The 21537-nt window shown below is 41.1% G+C and overlaps 1 protein-coding gene across 3 annotated transcripts; it reads right to left on the bottom strand.

The window, feature by feature from the left end:
• Window positions 1-1286: 1286 nt before the first annotated feature.
• On the bottom strand, window positions 1287-20771 carry LOC108886963 (voltage-dependent calcium channel gamma-4 subunit). 3 transcript variants are annotated; one of them, XM_051068924.1, is made up of 7 exons: window positions 20653-20771; window positions 18148-18285; window positions 14748-15098; window positions 11182-11433; window positions 7982-8065; window positions 6376-6516; window positions 1287-5912 (listed from the first exon to the last, which is right to left on the bottom strand). In XM_051068924.1, exons 3-7 carry the CDS (start codon window positions 14776-14778, stop codon window positions 5074-5076), a joined length of 1347 nt encoding a protein of 448 aa, XP_050924881.1. In that variant the 5' UTR covers window positions 14779-15098; window positions 18148-18285; window positions 20653-20771; the 3' UTR covers window positions 1287-5073. The 3 variants fall into 3 exon arrangements, with proteins under 3 accessions (XP_050924881.1, XP_018537640.1, XP_050924884.1); XM_018682124.2 differs by lacking the exon at window positions 18148-18285; XM_051068927.1 differs by lacking the exons at window positions 18148-18285; window positions 20653-20771 and adding an exon at window positions 20373-20634.
• Window positions 20772-21537: the final 766 nt, after the last annotated feature.

The following is a 21537-nucleotide window of genomic DNA, read 5'->3' as shown; positions in this document are numbered from 1 at the left end:
TGGCAATTAACACCTGACATCAAGCTTCTACACAGTGGAGGCCAGACGTCAGTAACTCAAAAGAAAAGAAAATTATTACAGCTTAAACTGAAACTATATATAAACTGTAGCTGAACTTAAGTGTTGACAATTCAAATTTAACACATTTTTTAAATAATATTTTATATTATCAGGAGTATAAAGAAGCAGAAAATGGAATTTATAAAAAAAAAAAAATCAAATTAAAAAAATAAAACTTAGTAGCTGTAAAATGTCAGATTTACCTCCTCATTGCAATCATCAGTGTAAAACAGTATTGTTGAGAAGAACAAGCAGGTGTGCAGCAAAGCAGTTTACAAAATGACTGATTGTAGTGAGCCACAAATATTCTTGGCTTCCTGTGTCTTTGCATAGTTACAAAGATATGGTAGGAATGAAGAAACAGAGAGACAACTCCTCTGCCGGCTCCGAGCTGCTGTTCCTGTTCCCGCTGCACAAAGACATGAAGACGGCACTGTAGCGTCAGGAGGATTCTAGACAGAAAGCGAGGCCAACTAATTAAAACTTTGACACCAAATCACATTCCTCGCTGCTTCAACCAAACACATCTCAGTCTCCAGTGTGCTCTGCCAGCAGATCTATTGTCAGCGGGATTAAAAACTGTCACATTTCCCCTGGGCTGACAGTCCCTCCCTGTGTTGTTCTCTAGAGAAGACGTCTCAGCGTTATTAAGGGACTGCACCGTCTTAATTACTGCCTGTCATGGTTTCCTTTTTTAGAGCAGATTTGTGAAATTACTTTCTTCTGCAGTATCTATCTATCTATCTATCTATCTATCTATCTAGTCCACATAGGCTGCTGTCCTTCAATTCTTTGAATCATTCACAAATTACTCTCATCCTATAGAGAATGAATGGACCAAACTTTTGCTTTATGTCACACGGTCTCCAGCCTTAAATGCAACACACACCTGCCACCTAAGCTGGGAAGTAGGACACTGGCATATCATGACACAAATCAGTGCGTTAAGATATGGAAAACAATAGCTACTGGTATTTTACATGCAAGGCAACACATACCCTCACCGCTCTTGTCAACAATCTAGGTTGCTCATGATTTAATGAGCGTGGTCTTTCTCTAACCCTGGCAAAGTAACATCAGCCGTAAGCAAACCTTAACCATATGAGACAGATCTGAACAGAACACTTGTGAATAATTTTTGTGATGATCATGTGGGATCATTTTAAACAACAAATGACCTTTGAATTGTTGGTAAATCGAATTTTATCAATAACACACAACACAAATAATTTTCATATAGAACTTTATTGAATATATCTATATATTTATATATATATATGTATACTGTATATACCTTATATTTTTTGTCTTTTCCAGTGTGGATCAGTATATTGCATTGCTTCCCCTTCTCCTTATTGTCCTTAACATGTGTCAGTCTGCTGAGAGGAAATGTACCAGTTTTACCAGTTTTCCATTTGAAGAGTATCAGGTTTGATTTGTCAGTAGCCTTAGTGTTGGGAACAGGAGCCGGTGACTCACGCTGGCTTTAAAATGGTTTCACATTAGGATATGAACTGAAACAAAGGAACAGGATGTCCACTTTTGACCAAGTTCTTACAAACACTTTGCAAGTTTAGGACACAGTGCCAGCATTTATTTAGTAATTTTGAAACAATTCTCACATTTTCAGAAGCATGAGGCGAATGTGTTTTGTTGTACTGACAACAGACTACATTTAGCTCACATTCCCAGCACTTAGGCTACTGACCTTGTTTCACAGGCAGGCGTGAAGCCTTTATAGCCCAAAGATACAGGTGTAGGAACTCTGAAACAATATAACATTAAGAATATCTATACATACCACCACGAAAATAAATAGATTAATATAAATTCTATCGCCTACAGTTATACACTAGTCAGAACATTAAAAAACACAGATTATTAGGCTACGTTGGTAATGTTTAGGGGAAAAAAAAGCCTTCAAGAAAATTAAGACAAAGTGAACAGTGGAGATATATTATCAAAAATGAGGAGAAAAGACTAAATAAAAGAGCAATTACACATAAAATAGAGAAGATTACATAGATAATGAACAGCAGGACAAGAAATAAGATTAGTAAAAAAGAAGACAACGATTACATTAAAAAACAGCTCAAAAATTACAGTAAAAATAATGTACACAGTGAAATTCATTGTAAAAATGAACCAGAAGGATGTCCATAAAGACTGGAACAACCTTGATGGAGGAAATGAAATGAGTAACAATCTCTCCTCCTTGAGCAATGATCATCGTGCCTTGCTCTTAATGCCCCAACTGTCCCAGGGAAGTTGCTCGGTTGACTGGCAGCAGACTGGTTTTACTGGGCTGCTGCCAGCGTCAGCGTGTGTGAAGGTTAAACAGGGCGTTGCATGCACGCTCAGTCAACTCCCCCTGATAAATAAAAGTAAGAAAACAATGAAGATGGTGATGATCTAGATATGAATTTACACATTACCCTCTCACTTTTGTGCACATGCTGTTCCACATGACACCACTGACTTTAGTGTACATAAGCAGGAGAAAAGAAATCAAAAACTTCTTGAAAGGAATATAAAAAAATTACAAAAAAAAAGATTTCAAAATGTATAAATACCCTGCAATAACCATTACGATCATAGAAACACCAGCAACATGATATTAATACTCAAGGAGTTACAATCTCGTGTAACCTAGAGATGATAATCACTCAGAATGAAAAGACAACCCAAAGATTACCATTTACAGACATTATGTGCTTTTGTTGAAGTGAATGGATTGATAATATACTCAGTAATACATTTATTATTCTAGTTTGTGAAATAGTATATAGTTATAGCTAAAAGAGAGACGGAGGGAAGGGGAACAGAAGGCTGTTGTGCTCTTTTCATTTTCCCTCCTCCTCCAACTTGTCGTCAACCAGGGTCGGGTTGAATTCATTTTCAAACGCAGCTGATTCAGAAGTGCATTTAAAGTTCAACACATTAGTCCAATGATCAGATTTAGAACACGTGAGGTTTCAGTCCAAAATGTGACACAGCACATCCACTGCAGATTCTTTTCCCCCTTTGAAATATGTGACATTTCACAAGCATTCTCAAAAATACATCATGCTCAAAGTCTGATTGGTTTGTTAGAAATTCTTTAAGATAATTTATAACTTATTTAAGAATCTATAATGTGCTTTATTTTGTGTTCTTTTTAAGAATAAGTGATGTAACTTGGCTTGATAAAATGGTTGATATTTTCATATTGGAGTAACACATGAGATTCATTTTTAGCTTTTAAATCTATGTTCTAACTAAATTTCCACCCCCTGAGTGTAAACTGAATTGACCCCCACCCTGTTGCCTGTGGTTGCAGCCCTTTGCAGGAACACTCAATGGAAGCTGCCTTGTAGCCGTCAGTATTTAACCATCACCATAAACAGTCATACAAACCCTGAAATCAATTATAGGCAGTTAAACATCACAGTGTGCAAAAATGTCCATCTTTACAAACGCCTCCATCATTGAAGGTGCATTTAGCAACATTTCTAGTGTCTAATGACACACAGTGATCAAGTGTGGTGGAGCAGTACCAGAGATTAATTGAAAAAGGAAAAGATTATGGTTTGGATCTTTCTCTTAACGTGATTTAGTAACCTTACCTTAACCACTATGCTAACCATAGCATCGTTGCTATGTGCACAGAGTGAGCAAGTGACAATGTTAACACTGGCACTGGACTTAAAAAAGGTGACTGAATATAATCAGTGGTTTTGCAGAATACTGACGCTCTTGTCTGGTGATACATCTGCAAATACATTTGCTCTGCATATTGAAATGCTGAACATTTTCTAATGGAACTCTTATTGTTAAGGCAACAAAAACAAGCGTCATGTTGAAACAAGAGGAACAGTCTACGTCCACTTGGCCACTCTTCAGCAAATATTTCACACATTTACAGAAAGATTCTGGGACTTTAACATCAGATAAAGTTACTTGTTCAGATGGACATTTGTTGCAGTGTTTAACCAAACTGTGACAACTGGCAGTGGTGTGATGGAGGCGTTCAGGGTGAAGCTTAAGAGTCTATGGCTGTTCCTTTCTCTAGGACTGTGGAGAATGCCCATCTGTCACTGTAATTACCTTTGACACACAATGAAAAATAAATAGGCTCACAGTGTGTCAGCCTCCACTGGCGTGTGGCGTGTGTGTGTCAGTAGGGATAGGTATGACTGAGGTCACTCTTTTGGGACCAGAGGTTAAGTAGCTACTGTTGACCTTGAATTGGCAGTCAACTCATCACTGAGCAGCTTGTTACTTGGCTGAATGTACCCGTCTGTGGCTTTCTGTTCCTTTTAAAACAGAAATGTAACAGAAGTGTGGCTTATACCATCTGGCCACTTTTTAGAGTTTTACGTATCATGCTGTGGTGTCATGAAGTACTGTATGGTTTAGAGTAGCTGGTTTGCAGGTGAACAATGCCTCAGTGTCTAAATTCAAACTAGATGTCTAGATGAGTTAAGACTTTTTTTTGTTAGAGAGAAGCTGAAGGTTTGAGTCCTAGTAGCAGCTGACTAAACCAAGATGGGGACACTAAATAACTAATGAGCTCCCCTGCCTCCCCAGCAAGGCACTTAAAACTGCTGCACTGGGAGACTGGTTTCAGTGGGCAGCTCCCAAGTGTGTGCGTGTATGTTTCTGTCTAACACATGAAATAGAGTAACACTGAAATTAAACAACAAATCCCCTGAAGCCTCCATTCTACCAGTGCTGTACAATTAACAGACAAGCTCTCAGAGTAAAAGTCATGACCATTTTTAAGGCAGATGTCATGAACGTGCAAATAATGTCAGATGTTTTATGGCTGTTTATGATCTTGGTAAGTAATTATGGCAGCTATACCTCAGGCTCAAGGACAGAAACATTACCACTGATGTGTCACCTACACATTTTCCGCCCTACTCTTCCTCTCTTTCAACTCTGATATCTCGAACATAAATTCAATACCACGTCTCTTCTTTTATTTCAGTGCTCCCTTTACCCTCTGTCCCTCCTCTCTGAGGGTTACTTTTAAACTGGCGTAGTTTTCCTGTTAAGTGTATCTGAGTTGCTATCCCTGTCCCTTTTGGCTGTCAGTCGGTCCAGGGTTCCCACGTTGCCCCTGTCCCTCTCCATGGTGGCTGTAGATATTGGGGCTGGCTGGGCTGGCGGGGCAGCTGATGTGGAGGTATTCAGCGGTGCTGCATTCTGGGCTACAGCTGCCGCTGCTGCCAAGTTGGACTTGGAGTGAGATGGGAGCGTACCGCTGCTTATCACCGCTCCTCCTCCTCCGCCGCTTCCACTGGAATCTTTTGGAAAGTAGTTGTGGAGCTGGTAGAGGGTGGCGCGGTCCACCGTGCCGTAGAGAGGTGGGGCGCCACCTCCCAGGCTGCCCAGCTTGGAGTCCCTCGACAGGGTGTACATGGAGATGTCGCCGCCTCCCCCGCTTCCACCGCTGCTGGTGTGGTGTGGGTTGGGCAGAGTGGCCACAGAGAACGGTGGGGCAGAGGGCGGCAGGCTGAAGGTTTTGGAGGCTCCGATGGGCGAGGTCTCCTGTGAGCGTGGTGGGTCAGTGGAGCGTGAGCTGGAGCGAGAGCGCCGCCTGAAACGGTAGCTGGGCAGCCGCAGCATGGCGTGTGTGGTGCTCTTGAAGAGGTCAGTGCGAGAGCGGCAGCGCAGCTCCTTGTTCTTCTCAATGTAGATGTTGACGGCGAGGACACCTACCATCTCAGCCAGGATGAAGGACAGGCCGCCGAAGTAGAAAGACCAGCCATAAGAGTAATGCCACTTCTTATCCTCATCCTTCTTTGGGGAGATGTCACTCAGCGCTGCAGAGATGTACACGATCACTCCAATGATGTTGCTGAGGCCTGAGGAAATATACAAGACTTCTAAGTGCTCCTCTGAGACAAATTAACCTGCAGCTTCATTAAATTGTTTTGCAGGCAGGGATACAGGAACGGTTTCCTTTCAATTATACAGAGAGGAGGCAGGCACAACGTGAAAAATCATCTGCATATCAAACATCACAGCTTATATTATTATGCTTGTATAAGACAGATAGCTCTGAAAGATCTACATGTGAAACAGCACAATTTAAGTTTAGAATAGAATAAGACTGATTGGCAGGACAAAGCCATCACCTAAAGCAGACACAATTTCCAATCAGGGCTAAAACATAAAGCAGACAGAAGATTCCCAGTTTGTGTTTTAATAAAATCCAAACCCACATTTGCTCTCATTGGTAAAAATATCCATGAGAAACTTTTTCTCCAAACTCCGAGTGGAAGGACAGACGTCTTAGTCAAAACCACAGTGAAGCTGTCGTCTTACCTGCAGCTACAAAGAGAATGCCTCCACCTAGTATAATGTTCCTTTTGCTTTTGTAGAAGCTGCTAGAAGCAACACACACTCCACCCAGCAGGAGCAGTATGGCACTGAGGATGGGGAAAATGCTGGAGGCTCGCACCACACCTGCAGATGACATGAGCACAGACACATCATTCTTTTGGCTGCAATGTCATTGTTGTTCAACTTTTTGTGGACAATTCTGTGATTTTCTAATGTGGTACAATTAGTGAGCTTTTTTTTTTTTTGAAGTTCAACACCACTTGAAGGTGCAAAGTGACACTCCTGAGAGTAAGTGTTACCAAGACTTGCTATAGCTGACACTACAACTTGGCCGTGGTACAGCAGTTATCTATTTATATGAGTTTTCTACATAATATTTGGTACATAATGTCTTTGTGGCTCTGGAGGAGCTTTGTCAAACCAGAGAAAATTAGTAACATCAGCTGAGTATATATTGTTTTTTGAACAGTTACAAACTGGAATATGGAGTTTTGAGGATGCTGGGGTTTATCAGGTAATCAGTCAGCACTGCTGCCCAACATCAGGACCTCCAATATGGCTGCAAAAGGCTGCATTACATCACCTAAAACCCTCTCCTCTGCAGTCACCTCAAGCTTTCAAGCAGCTGCGATAACATATAGCAGAGAGACATTATAGAAGATTAAAATGCTGAAAAGCTCCATCATGGAACAGCAAAGCCTTTGAGTTTTGAAGGTGACTTTTCAAGCTATGTTGCCTTTTGTTTGCCACTACAGAGAAAAGCTGTGATAAGCATTTATTCATAGAAGCTTCTGTCAGACATGTCAAACAGTTGCTGCAGATGATTCTCTGAACTGTGGGTGGTGTTCGGCTCTTCAGCACTATGTATCGATTATGCGATAAGTGTCCTGTTTATTTGATTTAATGATTATTCAATTAATATATTAGGCATTTGATATAAATACAACTGGCAAATACTTTCAATTTTAACTAATCATTTCATTTTATAAGCAGAAAAAGAATTTGCTGCTTTTCCTTGAAAACTGAATATCAACACAAGAGTTGGAGATACCATCACAGCCTTCTCCACAGAAATAGATACCTTTCATAATATATGGATGGAACATATACTTGTAAAGCAAAAGGTTCAGGGCTGTACGAACAGAATCTGCTATCACAATGGAGGCAGGATGTGAAACCTCAGTCCTGAGCTGAAAATAATCCATTAGTGAAGGCTGTTCTTTCAACCCATCTGTGAAAAAAAAGCTTTCTGCACACCCCCAGACTCCCAACCCCATGCACCTGGGCATTTACACACACATAAACACACTGTGCAGACACGCAGACACACACACACACACACACACACACACACACACACACACACACACACCTCCAGGAACGCTTTGCTCGAATCTGACATCCGTGCATTGATGTCCGCCCACCATCCCCTTCTGTCCTTTCTGTATCCGTGTGTGATGGAGACTGTAGTGTGTGTGTGTGTGTTTTTCTGCTGAGATGTGTGTGTGTATGCCAGTGTACATGTATCTAATGTTTCTATACATGCCTGTATGCATTTGTTGTTCATTTGTGTGTGTGTGTTACTCACGCAGCAAATACTCTGCAGCATCTTGGTCGTAGTCTGCGTCCTCCGGGAAATGATTGATCTGGGAACACACACCTCGCTTCAAGCCTGAAAAAAGACAAAAGGAAAAAAAAAAAGTAGGAAAAAAGTAGAAATCACAAGGAACAGAAGAATATAGGAAAAAGACAGAATGGCAGAAATGGTGAAGGGAAGAGGTGGAAACAATAATAAAAACAGAAAAACAAGGGGGTATACAGTATGATTGAGGGATTGAGGGGAAACTGACAGAAGCAGAGACAAAGAAATTGAGAAAGATGAGGAAGAGAGAGAAGAAGTAAACAAGGTGACAGATGGACAGAGATGACAGACAAACTGCGGATGACCAGACAGAAACAATAGAAGACAAAAATGATGAGAGTGATGAAAGACTGAGCTCTAAGTGTCTGTAAGGTACTGATTATGATACGTTACATAGTTACCATGAGACAATCAGACAATTAGAAGTTTCTCATAAACAATTACATGATAATCCTTAAGCTTTCAGTCCCAGTTGATGTAGCAACACCTGTGGTTACTGGTAACAATAACTGTGGTTAAAGAGCACCAGTCTGAGAGCTCAGTTTGAAATTTGCCAGGTTCAGCCAGGTTCAGTAAAGTTCGGTAGAAGAGGAGAAACTGGTCAAACAGTATCACCGACTGAATCATGGGTCAAACAGTGCTTTGACCCAAACAACCAGTCTTGTCGCCAACAGGTTTTTGGTGCTACAGCATCACAGGGCATCTTCCTCTGCACCTGACAAACGAATCATAACTAGAGGACTAGAGGTCCTTGTCAAGTAAATGTAATCACAGGTCACCTTAGGCATTTGAACAAACACATCAAAGCAGTCATGTTTGCTCATGTGGACAGTCCTTAGTACATGCCCTCCTCTTCCTGCATGGAACTGTTTTGGATACTTTTTCTGTCTTTTTTGTCTTCACTAAGACAAAGTGAGTTTGAAAATGTACGTTGGAGCCTCACTGGTTCAACCTGAAGGCTTTGGCTTTAGAGGAATAGCAACCTGCCTCTGTTTTGTGGTGTTTCTGTATGCTTGGCTTCTTTGTTGACAGAAAATATTTGTTTATCTTGACAGCTATTTGTGCATGCCATGGACAAAATTAACATCAAGAGGAAAAGAGAGATGCAATGTCTCTCTTGAAATAAAATACAGTATTTGAAAGACAGAAAAAAACATTAAAAAGAATGTGAAAAGGACACTTTGTGTACACACACCTGTGCAAAGAAAGAACCAAGAAAAACCTGAAGCAAAATCTGATTTGATTTCCAAGACAGACCATCACAGGCATCATGAACTGGGAATGGAACAGAATTATTAATCTAAAAGGATCAGGAACTGATTAAAGAGGGAATAGTTCTCCACAAATGGACCCAGTGGACAGTGGATTGAAATGAAAGGGCAGATCGTCTGTCTAACACCTTGGATGATTTCTAAAAGAGCTGCCAGGCAACAACAAAAGTCAATGTTTTGCCAAATCTGACAAGACAGGAATACGGCCACCTGGCAGTAAATGTCAAACCACAGGCTATTGTTGAAACTGTCGAAACAAAAACAGATGTTTCCATATGAAACAGCTTATAAAGACTACTGAACCCATTCTGGATGAAGCATTTGAAGCTAAAAGCACAGAAAGTCCTGCTATGTCAGATGTGACTGCACACACTTGAAAACACAGAGAAAAGGCCTGTGTTCCTGATGCAGTTCTCTTGTTTATGATAATGAAATGAATGCCTCAAAATGAATGTGGTAATGTTAAAATGCCACACGTCACACATATTTGTGTGTCCAGTTCTATTAAACCTGCCTGTCTGGCAGCTGCAGCAACACAGGATAACTACTTTATCAGTCACTGAATGAGTCACCACTTATATCTGAGCTCTGGGGCATTATGATGAGCTTTATGTCGAAGGTATAGTGCGTGTGTGCACTGTATATGTAAGTATTTGTGTTTGTGTTTGAGAGTAAAAGAGCGAGTGCAGCAGGAGAAAAATGAGGCAAAGCTTCGATCTCTACATCTCAAAACCCTCCTATCTGAATGGAGGAACAATAACACAGCGCTCGAAAAAGTCAGCACAAGGTGCCACATTAGCTTTTATAACATCTCATTATCATGTTTACAGCTTGTCATGATGATATAATAATGCATTATGGGTATAGCCAGATTGTGTATATGGACTATACTGCATCTGCTGCTCAGCGACACCGGTGTTCTGTATTTGAATGGGAAGCAGCAGGGTACAGGCTACTGGTACAACCTGTACCAGAGGCTCCAGGTTGCTGCTATCCATCTGCTCTGATCTCATCATGTAGTTTAATAGAGTGGGCTGTAGCTAAATGTAGAGATGATGTTAAGCATTGACATGTTATATATACTTTATAGATATGCTAGATAAGTCACATCACTAATCACTGTTTATTCTATCAATTTGTTTGCTCACTACTTGTGAAGAGCTGGATAATTCAGGGAACTCAGATACCGAGCCCTGTCCTCTCGACATCAGGTTTGTATACGACTAATGTGCAAACACTATGTTTTGAAGGAAACCTAATGTCTGTTGCCTTATCTTAACCACAACGAGGGGTGAGTGGCAGGTAAATGTAGCACTTTGTTCACTCAGAAACAAATCATCTCAGCATATTCCAGGCAGTTATTATGTCTGTAGCCATAACATGACTGGGAAAACAAACCCTAAGAGACAGAGTTGAGCTATCGGTGAAATTAGGTCCTGCATTGTTTTCCTCGGTGTGGTTCCCATGGCTGTCATAGTCACAAGGCATGCAGGCTAGAAAAGGTCAACCAGCATCAGGTTATGTCACTGTAACAACTAGAGGCAAGAACAGCAACCTTACCAATCCCATTACATCATTCTCATAAACAACCTCACAAAGACTCCAAAAGCAGATCAACAAATATACAAAAGTGGAGAAATGTATTATACTGGTAGTGTTTCTCTCTCTCTCTCTCTCTCTCTCTCTCTGTCTCTCTGTGAGTAACTGTGCTTGTGAGTAAGAGAACACCTATTTATGTCTGTTCTGATTACACTGATGAGCACACTGACCTCAACAAGACCCTCCAATGACCAGCACATGATAAAACACAAACCCCCAATGTGTCCAAAGGTTTCACAACCTCAAACACACACATGCACACACAACCAGCTGTACCTTCCAGGCAGCAGATCCTCCACAGGCCGGAGTGGGTGAGAGCCCCAGGGTCTTTCTTGTCCTTGTTGTTGGAGTCCTCCTGGGATGAGTTGGCCGTGCTGTTGCAGATAAAGGCCCGGGCGTACAGCCAGTAGTCTGTACCAATCGCCACTGTCATCAGGGCAAAGGCTGCAAATGCCCCCATGGTGGTCAGCAGCACCTGGATGCCCCGCTCACACCACACCATCGCTGGGCGGGGAAGGAAACTAATATCTGACAAGAAAACCAACATCATTAATCATCAGTAGACAACCCTGTCTGTCCAGTTCACACTATGTCAAATAACAGTAGGTGACTAGAATTTAAATTGTCCTTGAAAGGACTGTCCTGTCTTTTTATTTCATGGTCTGTAGATTTTCTGAAAGCATTATGCTGATGTTCATCCTAAGAAGTCCCCATGTATTTGGAACCACATCGACCTTTTCATCAAACTCATAATATATTATACTGCGTATGATCGTCACTGACCTTTACTGATGACTAGCAGGAGTTCGTGTGAGTACTGCCAGAGTCAGAGTAACTATGGATGTACATTCAAACTGATCACTTTTAATAACACAGACAGTCTGATGATAATGAAGCAAGAGCTGATGTTATGTGGAACACCTTTTTATACAATTTCTGATTGGATTAGTTGTCCCTTTATTCTTGGTTGACATTAAATAATGCACCGGAAAGAAGTTTTGCTGATTCAAGCATTTTGTGTTAAGAAATCAGTGTGCTCAGGTCTGACTTTGACAAAAAGTTTGATATAATTATGCCTTATATGAAACTGCACATTACATTAACACTGTCACAATTTGTGTCATTCAGGGGTGACCTTCTTTGCTCAAAGGCACTGTGGCGGTCAGGGACACTCTTTCACTTTAACATCAGTTGGAGGCATCTACTGAAATTCTGGTCACAAGCCTGATACGTCAAACTACGTAAACGTTATGGTCAACCTACAGTATACACATAATTATTGTGTTTGTCTATAGGTTACTGCTTGGTATTCAAACTTTGGCAAACATTTAATTCGTTTATCTTTATAGCAGAGTGTAAGGAAAAATGCCCCAGAAGGTTGAGCACCCCTGAAATTAAAGATAAGAAGCTAAAAAAAAAAAAAGACATGTAACCAATTTTGCATATCATCCTGTGCACAATTTATGCATTGAACTGTCAAATATTTATGCATTAATAGAACTATACTGTCCCCCATGGGCCCCTGTAAGTGACTGGTGAGAGCTGCTCATGGGTTTGAGTCTTTCCATTGCATTCTGGGTGAGCACACTGGAGCAGTTTTTAATCAAAAAAAAAACAAAAAAAAAAAACAACGTACACAGCCTGGAGCAGTAAAGAAATGTTGGCAGCACACAGCCAGCAGAGGAACAAAATGCCGACCCCGCTGCATCAACAAAAATACAAAACAACAAATATCATCTAACACTGAGCTGCGGAGGGTGGAAGATGGACTGCCGGGAGACATCGCAGGAAAAATGTTCCTGTGTAAGTCCGTCAGTGTGTGTTTTGGGCATTATTTTATGCATCAGTGGATTTTCTCAGCAGGTAGGCTCCTGTCAAAACCAGGGTTTCAGAGAGATTCATGTTAAGAGGCATTAATCAACAGAATCTGCAGGTATGGAAAGAAATTGTCTTTAAAGGTCAATGATAAAATCAATAAAGGCAGCTGAGGAAATAACTGTAAAGCTTAAGTGCAGAAGACACAAACGGGCAACTGCAGAGGAGCAAGAAAGAGGGACAGAGGTTTCTGTACACATTAATAAAAACAGGAGGGTAGAAGAGACGAGAGAAGAGTGGATGATGAGACAAGAAGAGACGAGTGGAGAGAAGAGGAATGGAAAGCGAAGTGAAGAGACATAAATCAGAGCTGAGAGGTGAACAGTGAGAAGGACGATGGGGAAAATTGAGATACAACACATCTGTTGTGCTTCAGGAAACATAAATGAAACATCCAAGGAGCACAGAAGGGGAGGTGGGGGGGTCGTCATGGATTTCCATTTAACCATTTGGATCTCAACCTTTTGAATAAAATGGTGGACAAAAACTCATTTAGTGTTCTGGCGAGCCTCGGGCCATGACTTCTGTTCATACGATCACAAATGGGAGGTTAATGTAAACAATCGATCGCGCAGAGAATATCAATCCCACTGTGGGCTTTGAAACTATTTGGCTAATTCAGTGGGCCTGCAGGGTGTTTCCATGGCAACACAAATCCCAAAATAACAGAGACCACTGGTACTCTGACCCTGAGTGTGACCTGCCTGCTGGAATATGCATAAGGTAAGTCCCAAAAGAGTAGCCATTCAATGAACAGTCGCATGCCAGGAAATATTTTCTTTTATTGAAGATTTTACCTTGGTTTTCTTTTTTAATGCATTTTAATGCACTTATTGCAATACTTTTCGGGTACTGTTTCATTTTTTATTTGTATCTCAAAACTTTCAGTTTGACAATTTATATTTCAAATTTGCTTTGAGTAAAGTCAATTTTATTTATAAAACTCACAAATCAGAAATCTGCTTTTCAAAATGAAACTTTTTCCCAGGCTGTTTCATGCTGCATTTAAGTGTAAACCTGTCACATGAGCAGTACATTGACATGGCAACATGGCAGCAACTGGCTTCCTCCGTGACCACGCTGGTTTGGCAAAGTGGAAAATCATTTCCAAATACATATATTAAAATATATATTTAAAAAAATCAGGTTTTCTTCTTGTCCAGTTTCTACTAGAAGCCTGCTTTTAGTAAAATGTAGAGAGATGCCTCAGGTTGTAGCTGGAACTGATTCGTACTTGGTGTTTTAATAAAAGAATTTGTGATTTTTAAAAGCCAAACTGTGTTGCATCCAGTGTAGACAACAAGAGGTGACACAACCCCACGTATCCTAGCTATACTTGATCCTGATTGGCTAGTCTCATCACAGAATTTATGGGATCCAACCAACCATAGTTGCTTTCTACATTTGAAAAAAACAAAATCTGTTGTGCAGAGCCATGGTGCATATAAAGAAAACATAATGAAAATGAACTGATGTTTCAAGTCAGATCAGTTCAATATTTCACTTTATTAAATTCATTTTTTGTAGCATGTTCCCTGAATTTTCACAACTCCTCATATGTCAACACTCTCTTCAGTCATCTGTGATCTAAATGTGAACAAACATTTAGCTTGGTTACACAAATGCCAGCGCAGATTAATCAAAGCCACTTGCCCTCTGAATCCAGACCTCTGTACACATCTGCACTCCAATGTGTGTATCTATGTGTGTGTGTGTGTGTGTGTGTGTGTGTGTGTGTGTGTGTGTGTGTGTATGGGTGGTTTCCAGCATGATTGTGTTCGTCTGTGCTTGTTTGTGTGTTTGAATGTTTATGCTTTAATGTACATCTATGTATGTGTGATATATATGAATATATGTGTGAGCATGCATATATGAGTCCACATGTGCATCTGGTTGTTTGTTGTTTCTGTATGCAAGAACACACTCACATCTGCCTGTGTCTGTGTGTGTGTGTGTGTGTGTGTTACCTGGGGGCATGTTTCTGCCTTTTGCCTCCATCTCCTCTCCCCCCCGCTGCTGCTGTTCTTCTTCTTCTTCGTCGGTGAAGAGCTCTCCGTAGCCCCGGTCCGAGCTGCCTCCATCCACCGTTTATCCTTCGCTTTCTCGCCCCTTACCCTTCCCTCGCTCCTCTGCCTCTCCCTCTCTTCTTATCCCTTCTTTCTTCCTCTTCTTTCTCCTCCTCCTCCTCCTCCTCTTCTTCTACTTCTCCCTCTCCTCTCTTTACCTTGAGCACTCCCTCTCTCCTTTTCAGCGAGCAGGGGATACTTCACTTGGCGTCCTCTCCTCTCATTGAATTGTCATGGCAGTCATCTTACCAACTGAGAGAAGGAAGAAAGAGGCGGAGGGGGGTAAAGAGCAGATGAGAGAGAGTGAGAGGAAAGACAGAAAGAGAGGGAGAGTAGCAAAGGACAAGCAGGAGATGAGGGAGAGAAAGGAAAGAGTGAGAGAAGGAGATAAGAGGAGATAGAGTTGGGGGGGAGGAGGAGGATGGATTCGATTAACGAACGTGATATGAGTCTTGAAACCAGGGGATGCTCCTGTACAGAAGCATCTCCCATACAAACATGTTTCCTATATGAGGATGATGATATGTCATTGAAAAAACAAACAAACAAACATACAAACAAACAAACAAACATCCAAAACCTGATGCCGACGGCAAAAAAACAAGCCCCCTGTCAAACAAGAGAAGCTGGTTTGCCTCCACAGAGAAAGAGAGAGAGATATAAAGCAATAGAAAAGAACAGGCGATGCGAGAGAGCGTGCTCTATTCCATTGCCATGGCAACAGTGAATTCCAAAGTCTATGGTGGAGCTAGCGAGTGTGTATGTGTGTAAATGTGTTTGTGTGTGTATGTGCGTGTGTGTGTGTGTGTGTTGGGGGAGTAGAGGGGTGGATGTAACAGCTGAGAGGATTTTGCTGAGATTAAAAAAAAAAAGTGTGTGACTTCCATCGGTGTGCAGATGAGCCTGCATGTCATACATGACGAATGCAAACACACACATACACACACATGTGATAATGCACACATGCACTTGCACTGTGTATACAGGGTTGCATATAGTACATGAGGAATGAACATTCGCAAGAGAGATGACAGACTTGTGAGTCATTAGCGCTGTGGTCACAGTGTCTCGGCATGTTTCATCCATCCAACTTTCTTCCTGTTGGTGCGATGGCTTAATCACAAGCATTTAGCGCTATTTCATGCTTTGAAATGCACAATGCAGATTTTAAAAAGCTGAGAGGTCTGGAGCAAGTAGGAACGCTGTGCTTTGCTCAAAGGCATTTCAGCAGAGCGGCTGCTTTCTTGTTGGAGCTCACGTCATACATTTCAACAAGCAGAGTCTTCCTGAAGAGAAAATCCCCGTCAGCACTGACACAGGGTCAGGTTTTGCTTTTTTTTTTTTTTTTTTTTTCTCTTCCAAGCTGTTGCCAAAACTGCAGGACACCCAAAATCCACATGAGGCATCAGCAGCAACGCAGCAGGAGATCCCGAGTTGTTTTACATCAACAGCACATCTAGAGGCGTTTCTGACCACAAACCTCTATTTGGAGACTCCAGAGCAAAACAACAGCTTCAGACCTTTGTTCAAATGTTTCACTGACATAAAGCTATGGCTGTTGTCTGTTAGGAGCAAAGGCTGATTTGCACAGCTACAAATTACCATAATAACAATAGCAATAACCATAATTCTTACTCTTAATGCTATCATGAAATGCTAATATGGATATTTTGGAGGGAGGTCACAAGCATTATATTTTGTCGTTTAGTTTGCATTTACATTTGTCTCTCAAAGCCAGTTGATACTAAAAGTCTTCACTGGTCCAACATTTTGAATTCTACACTGTGTAGGGTTAAAGAGATGTACTGGCAGAAATCGTTTTCATCTGAAATTAAGAATAGCTGTGTTTTCATTAGCTTAGAATGAGCCCCTCTTATAGCCCTTTACAACAAGCCCCAGGTGTTTTTACATTACCTGAACGCCACCACAGGTGCTCCTACATGCTCGAAGAGAAGGGTAATCAGCGTTATGCTAGTAAAGTTTAGGCATGGGTCGGTATGAGACGGTGTGACAGTCTTAAAAAATATATATCACGGTTTCGCGGTATTGCGATTACAGCTGTAGTACTTAAGTAAAAGTACTCTCTGTTCTTCTCCGCTCCTTGAAGGAGACACTGGTTGATGTTAGCTAGTTCACTGTTATCCAAGCCTATAGTTTTTATTTCACCGATGCTACATATGCTAACTCTCGTAGCTGCAGCATACGTTCATTTCCAGACAGCGTCACCTTGAATTTGGGATAAAGATGGTGGGTGGTGTGCTCGTAAATGCGGTATCAGCTTTGAAGTATTGCCTTCCTTTTGCAGCCACCTCTCGCAAGCACATCGCGGGTCAGTTCCTTCTACCTTCATGAACACAGGTAGCTTGAACCGAGCTAACGAGCCGGTGTGGTTGTGCTAATCCGCGCTGCACGCGACACGAGGGATTCCTGCACTTTAAGCCAGTCTTAACTTTTTCAAACCACGATACACCTTGAAACCGGAAGGCCCATGCCTTTAGTTAACCCTACACACTGGGCCTTAAAACTGACCTGAAATCAAAGTCAAATGCCTGAAACAGACCTCAGAGTAATAAGGTCAATTTACCAGATCAGAATTGATGTGGAGTTTGCATGTGTGCATAAATGGTGTAACTAAAAAATGGATAATGAGGCCACATGAGTATTAGATAAACTGACAAACAAACCAGAGACCTGTGGTTAAAGAATGGGGAGCAATGGACCCATGAAGATTTAGCCTGTACTCATGGTGGAGGACAAACAGCAAGAATGGTGTAACATCTGGATACATTTTGTTTCTGTGCAGCTGTCTCAACTTAAATGAATTATTAACACTGAAGCTCCTGAAGGAAGAATTTGAATAGTTTTTAATAGGTCTCCCATTTTCATATAAAAGCATCCCCAGTTAGCATTAGTCTAAATCACAAACTGGGGGTTTGCAATATCTCATCTACATGAGACCATAATATTCTGCTGCTGTTTTGTTGTCACCAACAGGAGCTGTTCTTAGTGAAAGTAATGAATCAAAATTACAGGCAGGCTTCAGAGCTTTTTATGGCAGCAAGTGAGCAAGGAATCTATCCAGAGAAAACTGTACACACTTACGCTGGCTGAAAGTCTTCAACACCTCCACCCCCACTAACAAGAAGACAAAATTTAATGTTGCCTTGAATGGTTTTTGGCTAGTGAAATCCTTTAAACTTTCAGAAAGTCCTGGTGAAAGTGTGAGGTGTGAAGTTTGCTCATGTACCATTTAAACATCTTTTGTTAGGGACCAACAGACACAGGAAAGGCACTGACGTACCGTCTGTGATGTCACTCTCAGGTTTCCAAAGGGAAACTCTGAAGCTTGAATTTGGATTTCCTTCACAGGGATGAGCTTGTGTGGAGCAAGTGTGGGATGAGCAGGCAGCAATCAACACAGTGCGATAGGCTGAGACTCCTGTTAATTAAGCAAACACGTTACATCGTCTCAGCCATAAACCAAATATCCAACAAGAAGCTGCATTTTCTGGGGAAAGTGCTTGTGATTGTTGAAATCTAATTAAAGCATGAATAGATGATCAGGTTGAATGTTTTGAATTCAATCTCAATGCCAACGATGAATTATGGCAAAGGTGTAAATTATGAGATGACTACAATATCCTTGTGTAACTGCAGTGTTCCCTGATTGACAATCCCTCCCACATTTACTCAGTATTTCAAGATCTGTATTGTATTGTGCTGCATCTATCTGCAGATACAGCACAGTTAACCTTGTCGAGTTGATTCTGGGCTCTAATAGGTTGATTGGCAGCTTTGAAAAATATTATTTGATAAATATCTAAACCCCGTCAGGAAGTATCAGGAGAGGTTCTGTCAAATCTCAAGTCATGCAGACCCATGATTAGTAGTTTAGGGGCTTTTAAATGTTGCTGTAGAACCTAGAGAAAAAATCCTTTAAAGATTTAAATCCAGACTTGATTGCAAATGCATTGTGTATTGCAAAGTTAGACCAGTGTTTGTCGATATAAGCCATGCCTATATAGAATTAGAACAATTAATCACAGGAAAACTTTACTGCATATCAAATAATTGGAGGAATAAAATAACCTACTGAGACTACAGAATCTTGGGGAAAAATATTTCTGATTTTGTCATTCAAAACAGGATTTCAGGGTTTTATCAGTACAGTAATGCAGTCTGGATTTTATTGAATGGCCCATCTAGTGGTCATTAGAGGACCTGCAGCTGAAAACAGTTGAGTATTGCACTCAGCATCCATCTGATTGCTGCTTTTTGGGACCCCTTGAAAGCCCTGCAGGACCCCTGGGAGAGCCTGTAATCAGCAGTGACAAACAAAACAAAAAGCAGGAAATCAGACATTTATTATTTTGTGCTCAAACCCCCCTAAAATAAACCTGCTCTTAAGACTGACAGTGTGGATTATGAGGAAGACTCCTGCAGCACAACATGGAACAAACACATGCTGTAAGGGCTCGCCGGCGGCAGCACAACACACACACAATGCAGAGGATGAAAGTTCAAGGACAAATCAGCTATGCTCTGCATCATGAATGCAGTGATGGTATGAATCCTGCCATGAATACAGAGCAGCAGCAGAACATGGATGTAATGTTAGAGCTCATTGGAACATTGGCGATTATGATCATGACAAATATACAGTCATCAAAAACCAAGTCCACAGAGGCATGACGGGTTAGAGTCCTATAATAATGTACATATTGTCAACCAATGGAAAAATGTTAAAGTAATTTATGGATATCCCTTTGAGATCTATATGACAATCTTAAAAAATTCTCTATTTCCAACTGTGTGTCAGTGAATGTTTGTTTTCAGTATATACAGAACTACACCAACTAAAGGTGTTAAGGGATTGCAATATTGTAGTGGAGTATTGAGTGTCACAGATGCAGGCTAACACAGCACAGCAATGACCCATCCTCCTAAGTTATTAAAGACAATATTTGGCTGTAGGCTTACATGAGTGTAAAAGCAAAAGGGATGTTGAGAGAATTAAAATTTTCTTTGTCTTTTTAAAAAAAAAATCAAAGATATTGATATTGTGCACAGACTCCACCAAAGTGAAACTCAATAGGCAGGAAGCAGGATCAGTTTGCTTCCCTCAGTAATATTCAATACTCAGACAGAGAATTCTAAATCCAGACTCCTGTTGGAGCCCACACTCTGTACATCCCGCCTGCACAGCTGATCCTACACATACTATAACACAGACTGTTCTCTAACAAAGGACAGAGGAAATGAAAAATATCCCTCAGGTTGATGGTTTGATATTCTCATTTCTTATAGTTAATATTGATTAAACATTTCCTCAAGGGGAAAACACTGTATGTTAATCATTCATACACAGAAGGTCTTTGGTAACAAGTTTACAGTGACCAAACTGTCCTATGTGATGTTTTTGTCTCCTGTTGTTGGAACATCCTCGCAGCCACTTAACAGTTTTGCTGTGATGTTGTGACCCTGAATTTCTCACACATCTGTTTTTCTCTGAGAGGGCTGTCTTACCTTGGAAAACGTCTTCACACAGATCCTCTCCACTTTTCTCTACAGTTTGAAGCTCGGTAAAGATTCATGAACAGACACAAATGCAAAGCGATGCGCGGTCGTTCCCAGATGCTTTTATCGAGAGTACAATGTGTACATGTGCATGTGGTGCGCTCCTCCACAGCTCTAAGCATGCGTACACCGGTTGATAAACTGTCATCTCGGTAATGTATAAAAAAATAGTAGTGAAATGTTGACGAGCGGATGAAGAATTGTAGGTATTGATCAGATATAAGCTTACCTTAAGAGCAACTTTTCAGCCGGTGCTGATGCAGGTGGCGCGAGGTGCGTGATGAGAGGAGAGAGAGAGAGAGAGAGAGAGAGAGAGAGAGAGAAGAAGGATGTGAGGACTGGATGTACGTGTTTTGTTTTTTGTTTTTTTTTTTGGCGTGTGTGTGTGTGTGTGTGTGTGTGTGTGTGTGGAGGTCAGATCTAATAGGACTTCGTCGATGTTTTGTATTGATGTAATCACAGATGGAACAAACTGTGACATACGTTTTCTCTTAATCGTCTTTAATAGCTTTTTGTAAATGTTGTAGTTCTGTTACATAATGTACCTGTGAAGATGTGGTGAGGGGAACAGGTGCTCTATTCTTAGTTGCTGGTAAGAGGTGTGACCAAATCATTCTAATGTCTGCAGACAAAAGTCACAAGATCTGACAAATCCACGTCTAAATGTGTCACAGGTCTAAATGTGGGAAACCGGGTCAAATCAGAGCACAACAGCAGAGGCGCTGCTAAAAACACTGGGCCCCAGAAAAACACAGATAATCCCTGATATGTTTCAGGGCTGTGATCTTCATCTGGTTCTGAATCGCTCAGATCAACACCACTTTCACCTCCACACCTCTTCCTGCCGAGTAAAAGTTTGATGTCATGGGAATATCTTAACATCAAGAATAAAGACATTTAGTGGATGAAACATAAGGACCAGTGCTAGTTGGGCCGTCATTATTCCCATTTGTCCCACTTCCATTATGAAGGGGATGGGTTAATTTTTTTTTTAAAGTCTTCTTGACAATCAGCGAATGTATTTAGCACAGTGGAGTGCAAATCAAAAATAGGTAGGAGTGCCCAAAAATTTAAGTGTGTGTCTGCAGGGGGTTGATGATCTGAGTGATTGCTG

The sequence above is a fragment of the Lates calcarifer genome, linkage group LG3 (genome assembly GCF_001640805.2).
Source record: "Lates calcarifer isolate ASB-BC8 linkage group LG3, TLL_Latcal_v3, whole genome shotgun sequence".
NCBI lineage: Eukaryota > Metazoa > Chordata > Actinopteri > Centropomidae > Lates > Lates calcarifer.
The sequence above is the reverse complement of the archived record's forward strand: the minus strand, read 5'-3'. Positions and strand labels throughout refer to the sequence as shown.